General features: G+C 43.1%; 1 protein-coding gene across 3 annotated transcripts in view; it reads left to right on the top strand.

Moving 5' to 3' along the window:
- The window catches only part of wwp2 (WW domain containing E3 ubiquitin protein ligase 2), a 45946-nt gene that overhangs the window by 3875 nt on the left and 26411 nt on the right, over window positions 1–15660 (top strand). For 2 of the 3 annotated variants that reach the window (XM_061077312.1, XM_061077311.1), the window contains exons 3-9: window positions 998–1154; window positions 1774–1895; window positions 2947–3084; window positions 10745–10823; window positions 12640–12797; window positions 12985–13207; window positions 13352–13441. In XM_061077312.1, the coding sequence (XP_060933295.1) occupies window positions 998–1154; window positions 1774–1895; window positions 2947–3084; window positions 10745–10823; window positions 12640–12797; window positions 12985–13207; window positions 13352–13441 (967 nt within the window). Of the gene's footprint in view, window positions 1–47; window positions 146–997; window positions 1155–1773; window positions 1896–2946; window positions 3085–10744; window positions 10824–12639; window positions 12798–12984; window positions 13208–13351; window positions 13442–15660 lie in introns of those variants that run through there. The other variant, XM_061077313.1, reaches the window with a different exon arrangement.

The following is a 15660-nucleotide window of genomic DNA, read 5'->3' as shown; positions in this document are numbered from 1 at the left end:
CCAAACTCTGAGAATTCAGAACAGGTCAGAGTTTCATGAAGAGTCATTGTACATGAGAAACCGTCTCAGCAGCTGAACAGCTTGTTCCACGGAGGAAGTTATAGATCCACTGCTCGGGGAACTGAATCAAACTGGAAAGCACAAGGTACTTTTATATATAAAGCTCGTCTTTAGAGGAAGATTCAAGATGTTGTACAGGGACATTAAAACAAATCAGACTCAAAAGAAATCGTTATAAAATCAGGAGGCACAGTTTAAAACAATTCTCCAGCAAAATAATAGATTCAAAAGAGCATAATAGAAGAAGTAAAGGAAATAAAAAGGATAAAATATGTATAAAAATGTGTTGAAGGAGTAAAATACGACACATAAAATATAAATATGTTAAAAAATGTTTTTGACAAAGGTTAAAGAAAGTAAACTGGTATTTTCTGTGGAGTCTGATGGAATCTTCCTCCAGGTCTGAACTCTGCCCTCTAGTGGTCGAACGCTGCTTCCTCAGCTGCTGTTTGGTTTTAACATCGTCATCGTGTCCTTATCATTATTGTCGTGACCTTAATGGTTTTCAGACAAATGAAAGTGGCACTGCAGATGTTTCTCTTTCCTCCACTAGGTGGCAGTGTTTGTACTCCTCTCTTTTCTTCCCCTACCAGTGACTAACAGGTTGTGTCACACCACAGCGTGTAGTGTGTTAAAACTGTTTATGGACAGTTTCCCACAATCCACTGCATGAAGGAGCTGAACAAACAGCTGGAAAAAACCCAAAGTTGTGACTTGTAGTGAAACAACTCCAGGAAACTTCAGTTTAAAGGTCAAAGGCCGTTTAGAAAGGGATAATAACAATATAGTGTGTTGATTTCCTCATTCCTGCCTCAGAAAAATATAATAAACTCTTTTTAAGAACACCTTTACTTCCTGTGACCTTTATGGCTGCCCTAACATGTTCTGTATATGTGTGTGTGTGTGTATGTCTGTGTGTGTGTGTGTGTGAGAGCAGTGGTTTCAGCGAAGCCACAGTCACCCAAGCTGCCGAGCCGACACTCTCGGCTCAGCTCCTTCGTGGAAGTGACGGCTGACGGCCTGAGCAGCGAAACCAAGAAAACAGGCAAACGCAGCGGACATGTGGAGCTGCAGTGGAATGAAGACCTCACCCTGTGAGAACACACACACAAACACACACACACACACACACACACACACACACGTACATGAGGACACTCAGTGACACTATACGATCTCAAAAACTGCAACACAAGCCTGTATTTCTTTTGTGTAAACAATTATGTGGAAGGTAATCATTCGTTGCATTTATCCTCCTGCGTTGTTGCATTGTCATATAAAGGGATGAGTTCAGGAGACCAGAATATGACCCGGTGTTCTATAACCTGTAACATTTAAAAGTTCAGAAGTTTCTGCTCTAAGAATCTAGTTTATTTACAGTGAAATTCAACAAATTTAGAAAAACACTTCCTCAGTTAAAAGGAAAAACACACACAGTCAATGTAAGAGTAGCAGGAGCAGATAATTTGGGCCATGTTGAAGAAAAACATTTATCAGGTTTCTATAATTAAGTTGTAATTCTACTTCATGGTTATTAACTAAATAAAGTTTTATTACAACAATTCTAATACAAAGTTTCAGCAGGTAAGAAAGAAAGTAATTTAATTGATATAACTAAAAGTGAAACATGAAGTATAACGAAGCCACAGTGATGTGTCAGTGTGTTGTCAGTGTCCTGATGTGCAGTATTTTGTGTGTTGTTTTGTGTCACAGTAATGTGACGCCTCAGAGTCGTCTGGACCTGAAGCTGTGGTGCTGCCACACCCTGAGGAAGGAGCTTCTGGGCAGCGCCACCATCGACCTCCTGGACACACTGCGTTCACACGATGGCAAGAGTAAGGACACACACACACAGACACACAGACACACAATTATAATACACGGCCATTCCGTCACATTGTTTAATACGATGCAGTTTAATGTACATGATGTTAATAGAACAGTTACATCTCCAAGGTCCAGTGTGAATCTATAATCTATATAATTCATCATGATGCTCCTACAGGAGAGAGAACACGATCCTTTTCAGACCTGATGATCACATGTGTCTCAGAGAAGCTGATCCCAGGCTGACAGCTTTCAGTTCAAGATGGATTCAAGTCATTCTGTCTGACCCGGTGGATGTAGTTATTGCTGTTTAACATATGAAGAACGCTGCAGAGCTTCTGTGGTCAGACTCGTTCACAGACACACAAACCTCAGGAGCGTTCAGGCGAGAGGTTCTGGAGGCAGAGGCAGAACATGACGTATCAAATCTCACTCTATTATATGGAGATTTTACAAGGGGCTGGCATAAGAAATGTCCTGATTGTCCACAGCAACTGAATCAGACATTTACGTTGTCACAAGCAGCCGCTCAGGAGCTCAGTGCAGGTCTGAAAGCTGCTTCTGAGAGCAGAGAGGGGGAACTCACTCATCAGTGAGCTGGGAGTCAAAGCCCGGTGACGCTGCAGAGAGCTGCACATTCAGGAGATCATTCTCTGATGCAGTGTCAGATTTAACACATTGATTATAGCAGCTGTAAATCAGGACACGTCTGATACAAAGTCACTCACATGTGTTCAGTTCCTCGGACAGTTTTCTGCTCTCGTGTGATGAATCATTTATCCTGCAGCCGATAGTTTCCACTTCTTGTCACAGAAACGTCACATCTGCTTCTGAACCCACAGTGAAGTAACAAGAGGAAAGTCACTCAGCTCTTTGCTTCCTCCTCTCAGCTCGGGAGCGTCTGGAAGATAAACCACCGGGTTCACACTGTTTCTCATTCAGAGCAGTGACGACCAATGTTCGATTTTCTATCATTCGTTCCTCCCACCCCCCAGCACCACCACTGTTCTTCACCTTCTTCAACCAGTCATTCTCTGTTTCTGCCCCCCCCCCCTCCAGTGGAGAACGTCCAGCTGAGTCTGGTGCTGCAGACGGAGAACAAAGGCCTGGTTGTAGCGGGAGGCGAGCTCAACGTCTGTCTGGACGGCATGGCTGTTGATCTGGGCTCGCTGCCCAATGGCAGGATGGCAGCAGACAGTGAGTACCGCCTTTTACCACACACTAACACACACACTAACACACACACACACACACACACACACACACACACACACACACACACACACACACACACACACACACACACACACACACACACACACACACACACTAACACACACACACACACACGCAGAGGTGAAGGTAATAACACAGAAACGTACTGAGAAGCACCTAGAGAGGCGCCATGTGCACATGGATGTCACTTCTATAGAGTAAGAAACACATCTAACTCCAGGTTAATGATGTTTCTGTTCCTGGAGCCACAGGTTCTCTGAAGCTGAGGAAGAGAAACAGAGGAAAACATGAGAAACTCTAAAATCTCCTTTTGGGATATTAAGAACAGAATAGAGACAGAAAAGAAGATCGGAAAAATGCAGACAATTCTGCGTAAATGTTGAATTACAGGGCGCCCACCTTTTGTTGAGATGCCGTTAACGCACATATATATACATTTATATATATATATATATATATATATATAATATATGTCATGAAGTAGAGACGTCCCAAACTGTTGACTCTACGTAAGGTCCAAGACAGTTTGAAACACTAGGTGGCATTATGACACATGCTAAACCCATAAAAGTAGATTTCTTTCTATAAATGTGACTTTAAAACCAGTATTAATGTGTTTCATTAAAGAATAAAAGTCATATACTTTAGTTTAAACCTCTAAAAAACACTTTGAAGTGTGAAGTGGGAAACAAAGCATTAATTAATTTTCTGTGTCAAAGTAAAATAAATAATCAAAATAAATCCACAGCCAATGCACAAAAACTCTATTATAACAAGTTTCTAAACTAAGCAGTTCAACACAAAAAGGCCAAAAGAGTTTTCTCTGTGTGTGAAAATTCAGCATTTTTCAAACTGACATCAAACGAACGTTCACGCTCAACCATCTCTGTTCGGTCTTTACCTTCATGTCTCTGAAATGTCCATTAATACTGCCAGCACGCACACACTCTCACATACACACACACACACTTATATTTGTACAGTAAGATGTTTGTGTGTCTGTCCTCACTCGTTTTGAGTGTTTTCCCACTTGCTACGGAAACAGAGGCTTCACTGTAAATGTCACTCGTTACCCACGTGCCTTTGAGCTCATTCTGTTCCACAGTTCAGTTTCTGAAAGAGTTGATTCTTCAGCCCGAGCAGCGCCTGTACGGAGCCCTGTTGCTTTTCATTTGATTATTCAGGAAAATGTATCGCATTTTTGACGCCTTGAACAAACTCAAAAACTCACCAAACCTCGTGGGTGCGTCAGGCCTGATGAAATTGTTCGTGTTCTGAAGTAATTTGAATTGGGCGTGGCCAAACGCAGAAATTCCATCTGGTTTAACAGACTTCACGAAACGGAAAGAAAATTGTGACACTTTGGACTTTAGTGGCCACCTTGGCTGTTTTACACGTTGTGTATTTTAACAAACTCCTCCGACAACTTTCATCAGATCAACTTCAAATTCTGTGAGTGTCATCTCCACAAGCTGGAGATTAAAACTACGTTCTGACCGTGGCGTCAAATTGATTATTGCCAAAAAGAGAGGGATTTATTAAAACTCCTCTGTGCATTGTCCAGTCAGCCTCAAACCTCTTCACACGATCACAGTTCTGCCCCGATCACAAACGACACAGCGCCACCTGCCTGTCGCCTAAACGTCCCGTGATATCTTCTGAAGAGGTGCATTCAGGGACCGTTGAAAATGCTAACGTCGGGTAGCTGAGCCACTTCTGGGTGACGTTTAGGCTTAAAACGCATCGTAAATTAGCTTGTTTCGAGTTGAGTATGAATGTCGGGGCGTGTGGACACTTGGATGACACCACACGAGCAGCATGGAGGCGTGTCCTGTTGGTTTATTACGTCTGAAGAGGAGTCACTAGTGTCTTCCATTGTAGTTTGGCTGCTACACTGTTTACCCCTGAAACTACAAACGTGTCGAACCCTTCCCTCACGCTCCCTCAGCCTAGTGGTGAGTAGATAGTGAGGCAGTTTTATATTGGTGAACTTTCCCTTTAAGCTGAAAGAATAACTCTTGTGGCTTTGCTGTCACAGTGGGCTTTGATCCCTTTGATTTATTATCTATTAGTCTGTATGTGGTGATAGTGATAGCACCACCTGCTGCCAAAAGGAGGTAAGCCTCGTTTTACAACTTTAATTCAATTTACATACATTTTTTGCTGTAATGAGGGATTAATGGGCGTGGTATAAACATTATATTTGTGAGCTATGAATTAAATAATTTTGCAACCACTTAGATTGAACTTCTAACACAGATTGGGAACCAGGGATTTGTTATGTTAAGACACAAAAAGTGAAACGCATCTACACACTCACCAGTGACACTGTGACCATGACCTGGAAACACTGATGTCAATTAGACAATAAATTAAAACCTCTGTTTCCTATTTTAACTTAAATCTACAGAAAACCTAAACTCCCCTCCTCCTGAGCACTTACAGGCTGTTCCCCTTCCTTCTCATCTTGCTGTCCTTGTGAGGACATGTGGTAGAACAGCATTCACAAACAAACGCACACATTCAACTTCTCATAACACATCCTCTTAACCTTTCATCACATCTGAGGCGTCACAAAGACACACATTTATCCAGAGCGTGCTGTGGCAGCCGGGGCCCTTACTGCTGTGTTCATTCAGCACAACACACTGTGGGCTCTGTGCAGGGCTCCATGAAAAGCCCTGTGTGTGTGTGTGTGTGTGTGTGTGTGTGTGTGTGTGTGTGTGTGTGTGTGTGTGTGTGTGTGTGTGTGTGTGTGTGTGTGTGTGTGTGTGTGTGTGTGTGTGTGTGTGTGTGTGTGTGTGTGTGTGTGTGTGTGTGTGTGTGTGTGTGTGTGTGTGTGTGTGTGTGTGTGTGTGTCACAGCATGGACCTGGCTCTAGTTTTAAGAGCATGGTAATAACTGTATATTTGTTAAAAAGACACCTACTCTTTGATTCCAAACCACAAAGGAAGGTAAAATGTTTGTGAAGCGGCTGAAATCTTTCCTCTGAGAGCTATGCATGGATTAAAGTTTTCCGTCGCTATGACGGATTTCCGTCAACTCCGCTCGCATAAGGCGTAAAAAGCCGAGTATAAATCGGCCTTCCGGAGTCGCATTTCCGGTTTCATACCCGGAAACTGCGGAAACCACGGAAGATTTAGAAGAACGAATATAGACTAAAATAGAAGAGCACTTGGCAGAAAAGATCCGAAACTATGACCACGAGTATAACCCGTCACTGACCGGAGGATTTGTCCGCAAGAAAAAGGCTCTGAGGAGCCGCCGTGGCGATGTATATAAACGTATGCCACACACGAAGAAGAGCCGACTTCAACAAAAAACATTACCCCGCCTAGTGGTCTGGCGGTGAATTGCGTTGCAACACGCGCAACTGTAGGGGAACTATAAACCAAAACGAGTCCGTAGAAGCTGCGTGCGTGCGTGCGTAAAAAACGACTATAAATCGGCCTTAAAAATGAGATCGATGCAGATCCGAAGAGAAAAAAAAATAGGGGGGGGAGGGGGGTGTAACACTGATATGATTTGCAATAACTTCACCAATCAGCTGTGATTTTTTTAACCTTTTGTTTGTGAACAATGCCTTGCGTCTTTCTCATGTTTGAATGGATAAGTTGACGCGGCATTTTTTAAAAAAATCCATGCGTTGGCATATAATTGTTCTTGAAAGCATTGTGGAAATAAATGCTTGCTCTGACAACTTGTGCAGACGTTTTGTCATTTATAGCCCATTAACACGAATGGTGAAGTCTTGCAAAAAAATATTGGTTTTATGCCCTAGCTTTAAACTAGTAAGTGATAATGGACCACGTGAAGTTCAAATATCGAGGCGGTAAGCAGCCACGACCCAAAGTGAGTGCCGATTTTTTTTTTCAGTCAGATGATTTTTTTTTGCTTTAATCCCCGGAGCTATGAAACCAGTTTTTATTAGTTTGGGAATAGTCCAAACAGAGATTGTTCTCTGAAGTCAGAGTCGATGAATACAAGCTGGTGACACTGGTATGAAAGAAATACTGCAGCTGTACATAAGCAATATGTTCTGCTTGTACTCAGTTACTTTAACAATATTCTTGACATGTTGTTCTTGGCCAGACAGTGAAACCCAGACTTTACTGAAACTACACACATACGTGCTCTTAAGCTGTTTATTATTATATATGTTTTTACACAGAAATTGCGCAGTGATGGTAATAAACACGGTTTGTTGTTTCAGATTAGCTGGAATACCTTTGAATTGTATCACCACCCGATCCCACTCGGTATGATTTGTGATCCGAGCTTCTCTTTTCTTTGTTGACATGTCCAGGGCTTAGACTGTTTTAAAGAAAAGTAGGAGAGGAAGACTCCAGGAGCAGGAACCATTGCAAAAGTGCCTGAAACATGTCTTCTGTGTAGCAACCAGCAGGGGGCGACTCCTCTGGTAGTTTCTATAGAAAGTGACTTCTCACTTTATAACGTCAGTAAACATTCAGGAGTTTCTGTCTCAGTCTCTAGTTTCAAGTCTTCTTCAAACAGCTGATGTTCATTTAGTGAATTATGATCATTTAGAGTCAAACAGATCCGGGGGGGCGAATACCACAGTGTGATTGACAGCCAGTACCGTCCAATGGGTGCATTGATCGCTCATTCAGGCTCCACCCCCCTGCTCTTCCAAGTCCTTAGAAAACGAATGAGCACATTTCCTGAAACGTAAACCCAGGATCAGAACGTGATGTGAGATGAATTGTGACGTGTGTGCAGGTGTGTGGTTAAAATTCACTGAATAAAGCTCTGCCTCCATTTAATAAGGCCTTTTCTAAAACACCACACACACACACACACACACACACACACACACACGCATACATAAGCACACACACATAAGCGCACACATCAGGGGGGCTTTTGTCTAATTTGTTTCAGAGAATTGCGTAATTGAGTCTCATTGCTTGCAGCTCTGCAGTACAATCGCCTCCTGTGATCCTGGAGCAGCCTGCATGGTAGTGGGTGGGGGGGGGGGGGGGGGGTTTCCTCTCCTGGCTCGTATGGGCAGCGATTACAAAGGTTGTGTGTGGTTGTGTGTGTGTGTTTTTAGGGGGGAGGAGAAGTTAGTGTGCCCTCGTAAAAACAGGGTTTCAAGTTAAAGCACTTGTCTTTGTCTGTTTGAGTTTTATAATTTGTTTAGTGCTTTGTTTGTGAATGTGCATGTGTTATTACAGTGTGTGTGTGTGTGTGTGTGCAGGCACATGTGTGTTGCCTGAATATACAAAGTGTATAAAGGTCGGAGTGTGTTACCTTCTGCTGGTGTTAAGGTGCTCTGTTTTCTCGCTCTGAACGCACCTCTTGTAGAACTCATTTCCCCTGGCAACGTTTCTGACCTGCACACACACACACACACACACACACACACACACTAACACACACACACTAACACACACACACTGGGCTTTTATAAACAAACCCTTGTATTAATGATCTGGGGGGGGGGGGAAACAGAAGCCAGAGCAGAAACATTTCAACATATTGGCCCAGTGTGTAGATGTTGTGCGTTTGTGTACACACTTCACTTACTGTGTGAACAACTTCCAGGAGCAGAAGCCGTAAGAACACTGAGACGTGTCCGGCTGGAATCTGGACATTAACTGGCTGATGTGCCAGAGACGTGTTGACTGTATGAGCGTGTGAACAGGGCACAGTGTGTTACTGCTGAATCAAAGAGCGGCTTGTGTTGAGGAATCCTTCAAACTGTGGCGCCCTGATGCTTTCACGCCACATGGGACACGAAGGCCAGATCCATACTGGTTCATTTTAATTTGACAACTTAAACAATCTCTGTCCACTAGGGCTGCAACTAACGACTATTCTGATAGTCGATTAGTCACCGATTATTGAAACGATTAATCGACTAATCGGATTATGAATGACACAAATTCTCAATTGCTCTTATTTAGCAAACAGCTTTTAAATTTAGCTTGAGGTTGTTCGAGGACTGAAAATAAAGGCACAAAAGATTGTTACTTCATTCCAAAAAAATGTCTTCAAATAAACTTTGTTGCATAAAGTTGTTACAGAAACTGCACAATGCTACTTCCGGTGGTTTCTTCATCTTCAGTTCTTCTCGTTCAGACTGAAGCTCAACATCCGAAGTTTAAACTAAAACGGCTCCAGCAGCGTTTTCCTCTGAAGATCCGGAGCTTTAACTTAGTAGAACAAACTTTTCATTCGGCAAGAAGGACAAAGTAACACTTACCCAAAACATGTGTCTGACGTTGTATTTTACCATGAATAGAAAGTATCCCTAAATGTAAACAATCGCTTATCTGAATTGTAGTTTTTAATGTGATTTTTAAATTTCATAGCTAGCTAAATAATAACTTTATTCCTGAAATAGTCATTGATCAGTTAACCCATGTTTCACCACAGTGTCAGATTAGGGTTCTAATCAGAGAACTGTGGTTACTCACGTGACCTCACGTTTCTGATCCGCTCACCACAGCTGCTGAAAGTGAAACGTGCTCGGTCCTGTTCGAGTGTAGATAAGTTGTTTTTATATTCCAGGTGTTTTTGTTTTCTATTCCATTTTGCACACACACACACACACACACACACACACACACACACGAAGCCCACACACCCCACACCAGTAATTAGACTTGGGCCATTAAGAGGGAAGGCAATGACAAAATGGTTTCTCCTCAAGACCAGTGTTTATTTTGCTGTATGTCCGTCGGGGTCCGGCCACAAGAAGCTCTTTCATAGCCACAGAACAGCCCTGTGTGTGTGTGTGTGTGTGTGTGTGTGTGTGTGTGTGTGTGTGTGTGTGTGTGTGTGTGTGCGTGTGTCGGGGGGGGGGTTACCTGTTTGCTTTACTTTAGATAGCAGCAGAATATATGCCTGTAAACATGGACCCTGGTGGAGGCTGTTGTGTGTCTGGTGTGTGTGTCCTGCTACAGGAAGCTGCTGCTTTTGTGTGTGCGAGGGAGAAAGTGAGTGTTAATGAAAAGCACATTATAGACATATAGTTACACACACACACACACACACACACACACACACACACACAGACACACGTCCATGGCCACATGTTTCAGGCCTAAATGGATTTTATTCTTCTGGATAAATAAATATGAAGTGGCCTAAAACTCATAATGAGCTGTTTTTAATTTCTTCTCATATCAATGTAACAATTAAACCTGTAGCATCGTGAAACAATTATTCAGTATTCAAAATTGTATTCAGTTTGAGGTCGTCCATCTCTCCATCACATTCTTATGAACGTGATATCTCTTCAAATCATGATCTGACTCCACAAAATGAACGTAGAGGAAACCCGACATTTGGTGAATTCAGGCAGTTGAGAAAGAATTAACTAAATTTACCGGCATGAGCAGGATTAAGTCGGTAAGAAGCCATAAATGTCAGTTATGATACATTTTCTGTTAATTACCCAGCACAAGTACAAAGCTGGATAAAAGATGATTAGAATTTTGGGGTCATGCAGCATCAGTTTAAATTTGGCACAAATGTTCACTTAGTCTCTTTTTCCTTCCTCTCACATGAATCATCTCAGAACATTTATATATATATATATTTATTTATAAATGCAAACCCTCTGAACAATGATGTAATTCTGTCTTTGCAGAGATGCTTCAGTCGGACCGACCCAACCTGAGGAGAACCCAGAGTGAGGAGACGCCCAATGCTGCTGGCTCTAACACCAGGTACACACACACAGACACACACACACACACACACACACACTGATCCCCTCGATGCTGCGGAGGAAAAGGATTTGATTTGAGTGTTTTTGGTAAAGCTTCACTTTGCCCACGTTCATCTGTGTGCACGTTAAATCGTGGCGTGGAAAGGTTGAAGGAATAACGTTTTCATACCGACTGACTGAGAGAGGAAGTGGGCTTGGCTTCTCATATAAAGGAACATATGTAAGTGAATTACACTGGAGATACGTCTGCAGCAGACAGTGAGTTTAGTTGTGAAGAACAAGCTGAAGAAGGAGGAGGAGGAGCTCTGGTGAGGAGAAACGACTGCAGGAGCAGAGGTTCGGAAACAACTCTCTGTTTGTTTCTGTTCACATTGACTTTCATGCTCATGATGGATTATTTCATAATGACACAACTAATTATAAATAGGCTCCAGAAATTACTTCTGCTTCACTTTCTGCTTATTCATCATAACGTGGAGTTATTTCAGATAATCTTTAATAATGAAGGGACTGACTGTTTTAACACATTTAATGTCTCTGTAAGGACACACATTATTAAACAGCATTATGTTTTCTGGTTTTCCATCCATCGGCCAACAGACAGACAATCATACATTCATTTCTGGAAATATATATATATATATTTAGGCTGCAGAGACTTGGAACAGAGGCTTTAAACAGATTAAAGTGAGTTCATGACTTTTATCTTAAACCTAAACAAACTGAAAATCAAACTTTGAAGCATCTAAATGGAGAAAAGTTCATCACGCTGCTGGTTTCAGATCTTTCCAGACGTTGTGGTCAAACAGAAAGAAATATAGCACAACAGTAAACTTGCGTAACTCGTTTCTCAAACACTGGCTGCAAAGCCATTGTATGAAAAAATGATAAAACCCGCGGCATAATGGTAATCAAAATAAATAGAAGAAAGCAAAGAATGAAGTGAAGGAAGTCTGTGGCAGAGCGGTCGATTGAAGCACTTATGCAGAGTGCCAGCATGTTATTCCCCCCCCCAGTATGTGGTTTACGGAGGGGGGGGGGCGGCGCTCACTGCCTAGAATGGATAATAAATAGTCGAGCTTTGTGGCGGGGGTGCATGGGGTCACATGGTATTTCCCTCTAAGCGTTGCAGGAGGGCATTACCGCCACTGTCAGGGAGCAGCAGTCAACATCTGCATCCAGATGTGAGAGAACACTTCACCTCCTCCTCCTGTTCTCCGGTGATGAGGAGCTCTGTCCGCACACAAACACACAAACACACAAACACACAAACACACCCTCAGGTCACACACTTTGTAAACACACACTCTCTCACTGCTTCTCCTTGTTGTGGTGGAAGTAACAACGAGCTTGTGGTCGTTCTGTCGACGTCGGTCTGAACTCGGCCTCAGCATTCCTCCGTCCTGGGGGGGGGGGAAGCCCACGTGTTTATCTGTGTATTTATAAAAGCTCTCGTCGGAAAAGCACAGTTACATTGTGCGTTTGGCAACACGTTCAAAATCTACCACTGGTGTTAAAATGTGATTTCCGTCGTTTTCATACTCGTGAAACTTTCCTTCCCTTGTGTCCTGCATCTGCTTTTTCTGTTCTTCTTTTAAAATGTGTTGTGGCTCTGATCAATAACTTCGTCTAATGAAATGGTCCGACTGATTTCAAAAGTCGGGGTTTTAACCTCAGTGGTCAAAATAAAGCTGTGACATGATCCTGGTGAAAGACAGATCATCTCTCACCTCCTCCACTTTCTCTCCTCATCTCCTTTTCTTTCGCTCCACATCTCATTCTCTCCCTGTCTGTGTGTGTCTTCACATCCGCAGGAGTAACAGACTCTCGGTGGGGGGTTCGCAGACGGGCTCCCCAGGGTCCTCCAGGGGGGGGTCTCTGACCAATGGGGAGCTGACTGAGGAGCAGACCCCCGGCTCGTCTGCTCACCACCGCTCCTCCAAGTGTCTCGGGAGCCCAGGAAACGGATCAGGTAGAAAACTCACTCAGAGAACCAGACTTTTATACACGTGTTTAAACTGGGATCTGATTCTGAAGTCTGGCTCAGAAGTTTTAATATTAGAAAACTCCACCTCAGCTTCTCAGATCCGGGTTTGTTTTGTCTTTGGAGTAAATCGATCGTCTTACGTCCTCGTTTCTTCTTCTGCGTCTTTCCTCAGACAAAGAGAACAGTCAGGTGGGCGTGGCCCGTCACACGCCTCCTCCGCCCTCTCCATCAGGTCGATCTCCAGCTCCCAGCAGCGACAGCAGCCCCCCCCCCGGTCAGGACGCGCTGGGGCCGCCCAACCCGGCGGAGCCCGGCCCAGACGCCCCCCCCGGCAGCACCGAGCCGGCCGGAGGAACCAGCACCACGGAGCCCACGTCAGAATCACTCCCGGCAGGGTAAGAGTCTCTGAAGCATAACACTCACACAAACATTCATAATCAAGCAAATCATGAAGCAGAAGAACTTGATTTGTTTTCTGTGATTATAACTGAGATGTGTTTGTTGACGTGGATTCTCTCTGTGTCCCGGTGTGTGTTCAGCTGGGAGCAGCGGGTGTTGCCTCATGGACGAGTTTACTACGTCGACCACAACACCAAGACCACCACCTGGGAGAGGCCGCTGCCGCCGGGGTTCGTCCACAAACCTTCTCACGTGTTTCTGTGTCCAAGCTACTGAGCACTCGCACACACACACACACTCACACACACACACACTCGCACACACACACTGTTCTAACACTGATGGTTTGTGTGTCTGACGCTCGGTTCTGTCATAGAAACAAACTACTTTGCAAACCTTTTTTCAAACCTGATGAGATCATCTATTCATAAATTCAGATTTACCTTCACATTGTTTACCCCGGTTCATTCACACATCCTGACACGCGCGATGAGGTAGTTACGAACAAAAAGAAACGTTTACAAAAGAAAAAGTTCACACAGTTTATTCTGAAGACATATTTGTAGGATTGTCTCATAACTGTCTGCAAACAGTTTCTCCTTTGTGCGGGTGACGATCCGACCGAGGAGGTTAAATCCAGTTAGATGGTGCAACTCAGATAATTAGCTACAACAGCTTCTTCCACTTTGGACTCAAAGGTCAGTTCTGCTCCGACAGATCGTCAGCGACGCCAAGTCCAACGTCAGAGTTCATCAGAGCTGTTTAAACGCTGGTGTGACTGGATGTTAACGTGTTTACACCATCGGACATTTGCACATTAAGGATAGAAACGGGTCCAGAATCACTGCCAGTCCATTATAAAAGTGTAATATGTTCTCAGTTTATATATATATATATATATATATATATATAGATAGATAGATAGATAGATAGATAGATAGATAGATAGATAGATAGATAGATAGATAGATAGATAGATAGATAGATAGATAGATAGATAGATAGATAGATAGATAGATAGATAGATAGATAGATAGATAGATAGATAGATAGATAGATAGATAGAATCCTTTATTAGTCCCACAGTGGGGATATTTGAGGGTTTTACATCAGCAGCGCAGGCCCAGTGCAACAAGAACAAACGAAAGAGCAAAACAACAAAGTAAGAAACAAAAAACAACAATGAGCAAAAAGAAAAAGTAAACAGTCAAATAAACAAATAAATAGTAAGTAGTAGAACTGAACAATACAATTAAATAATTAGATAATTAAATTAAATAATTAAATAAATTAAATTGCAAATATTGTGTTGTGTGTTAATGGGGGTATATATATATTATAAGCTGTGATTGGTAATAGGAGCTCTTTTCTCCGTCTGTTTTGATGCATCATTACGAGTGACCCAGCCAGAGTCCCGCCCTTTTATGACATCGTTTACTTATTTATTGTTTGTCTCGATGTGAGCGACTGGGTGACCGAGGGAAAGAGAGGCTGTTTTTAGGGAAAGGTCGGCTCCGCCTCTCCAACCTCCAACCCCCAGCTCAGTTTTTCCGTACAAGCAAGGAGAGCGGGGGGGGGGCCCAGAGAACAAAAGTCCTTTCTCAGAGCCACATGTCCTCCCGTCCAGCGCTGGCCCGTCACAGGATCAATTAGCAGGCTAATGCCGGGCTAGCACTCCAGATGCACACACCAGGAACTGTTTAGAGTTCTGGGTTTGGAAAGTGAAGTGAAGGATTCCGCCCTGAGCCAGACTGCAGGAAAACACACACACTTCTTTATCACACACACTGTTTGTAACACAAGCTCTGACGAAGGTCTTTTAAGTTGCAGGTCATCATAATACACTTTCCCTCAGTTCAACAGAACCAAGGCTGTTTTCATTAAATCTGATGCTGTGTTTACATGAATCCCTTCTTGTCAGCATCACATGTCGACTGTCGACCACAATGTTAAATTGCATGTTTATATTCTGCGCTGGTTTTCAAAACATGGCTCCCATTCGACTAAACTGTGCTTTTTTTAAAAAGCCACAGAGCCAATCGAAAAGAAAACAACTTAATCAAATCTCCGATCAATACTTTGTCGATCCGAACAGCGTCTAGACTAGAAAAGTAACTTTACTCAGTTACTGTACTTAAGAACCTTTATTTTCAGGTACTTTTTACTTTTAATCCACTACATATATAAGCAGATATGACCTTTTTCACAAAGCATTGCGTTACATGATCACATTGTTTTTTAGAAATGAATCAATAACGATGCGGGAACTGATCCACTGATCCAATCAGAGCAGGCAGGTATCATTAGACTCCGCCTCCTGCCACTGGCGAGGAAGAAACAACGGAGCTGATCCAGAAGAGACTCAAGTCACAGTGATGTGGTCGACTGTTGCATTAGGGAAATAAGCTTCGCTCTGCAATCACTTTGGCTCCGAGCAGGTCGTCCTCTA

This window comes from Limanda limanda, chromosome 8, assembly GCF_963576545.1.
Source record: "Limanda limanda chromosome 8, fLimLim1.1, whole genome shotgun sequence".
Taxonomy (NCBI): Eukaryota; Metazoa; Chordata; class Actinopteri; order Pleuronectiformes; family Pleuronectidae; genus Limanda; species Limanda limanda.
The sequence above is the reverse complement of the archived record's forward strand: the minus strand, read 5'-3'. Positions and strand labels throughout refer to the sequence as shown.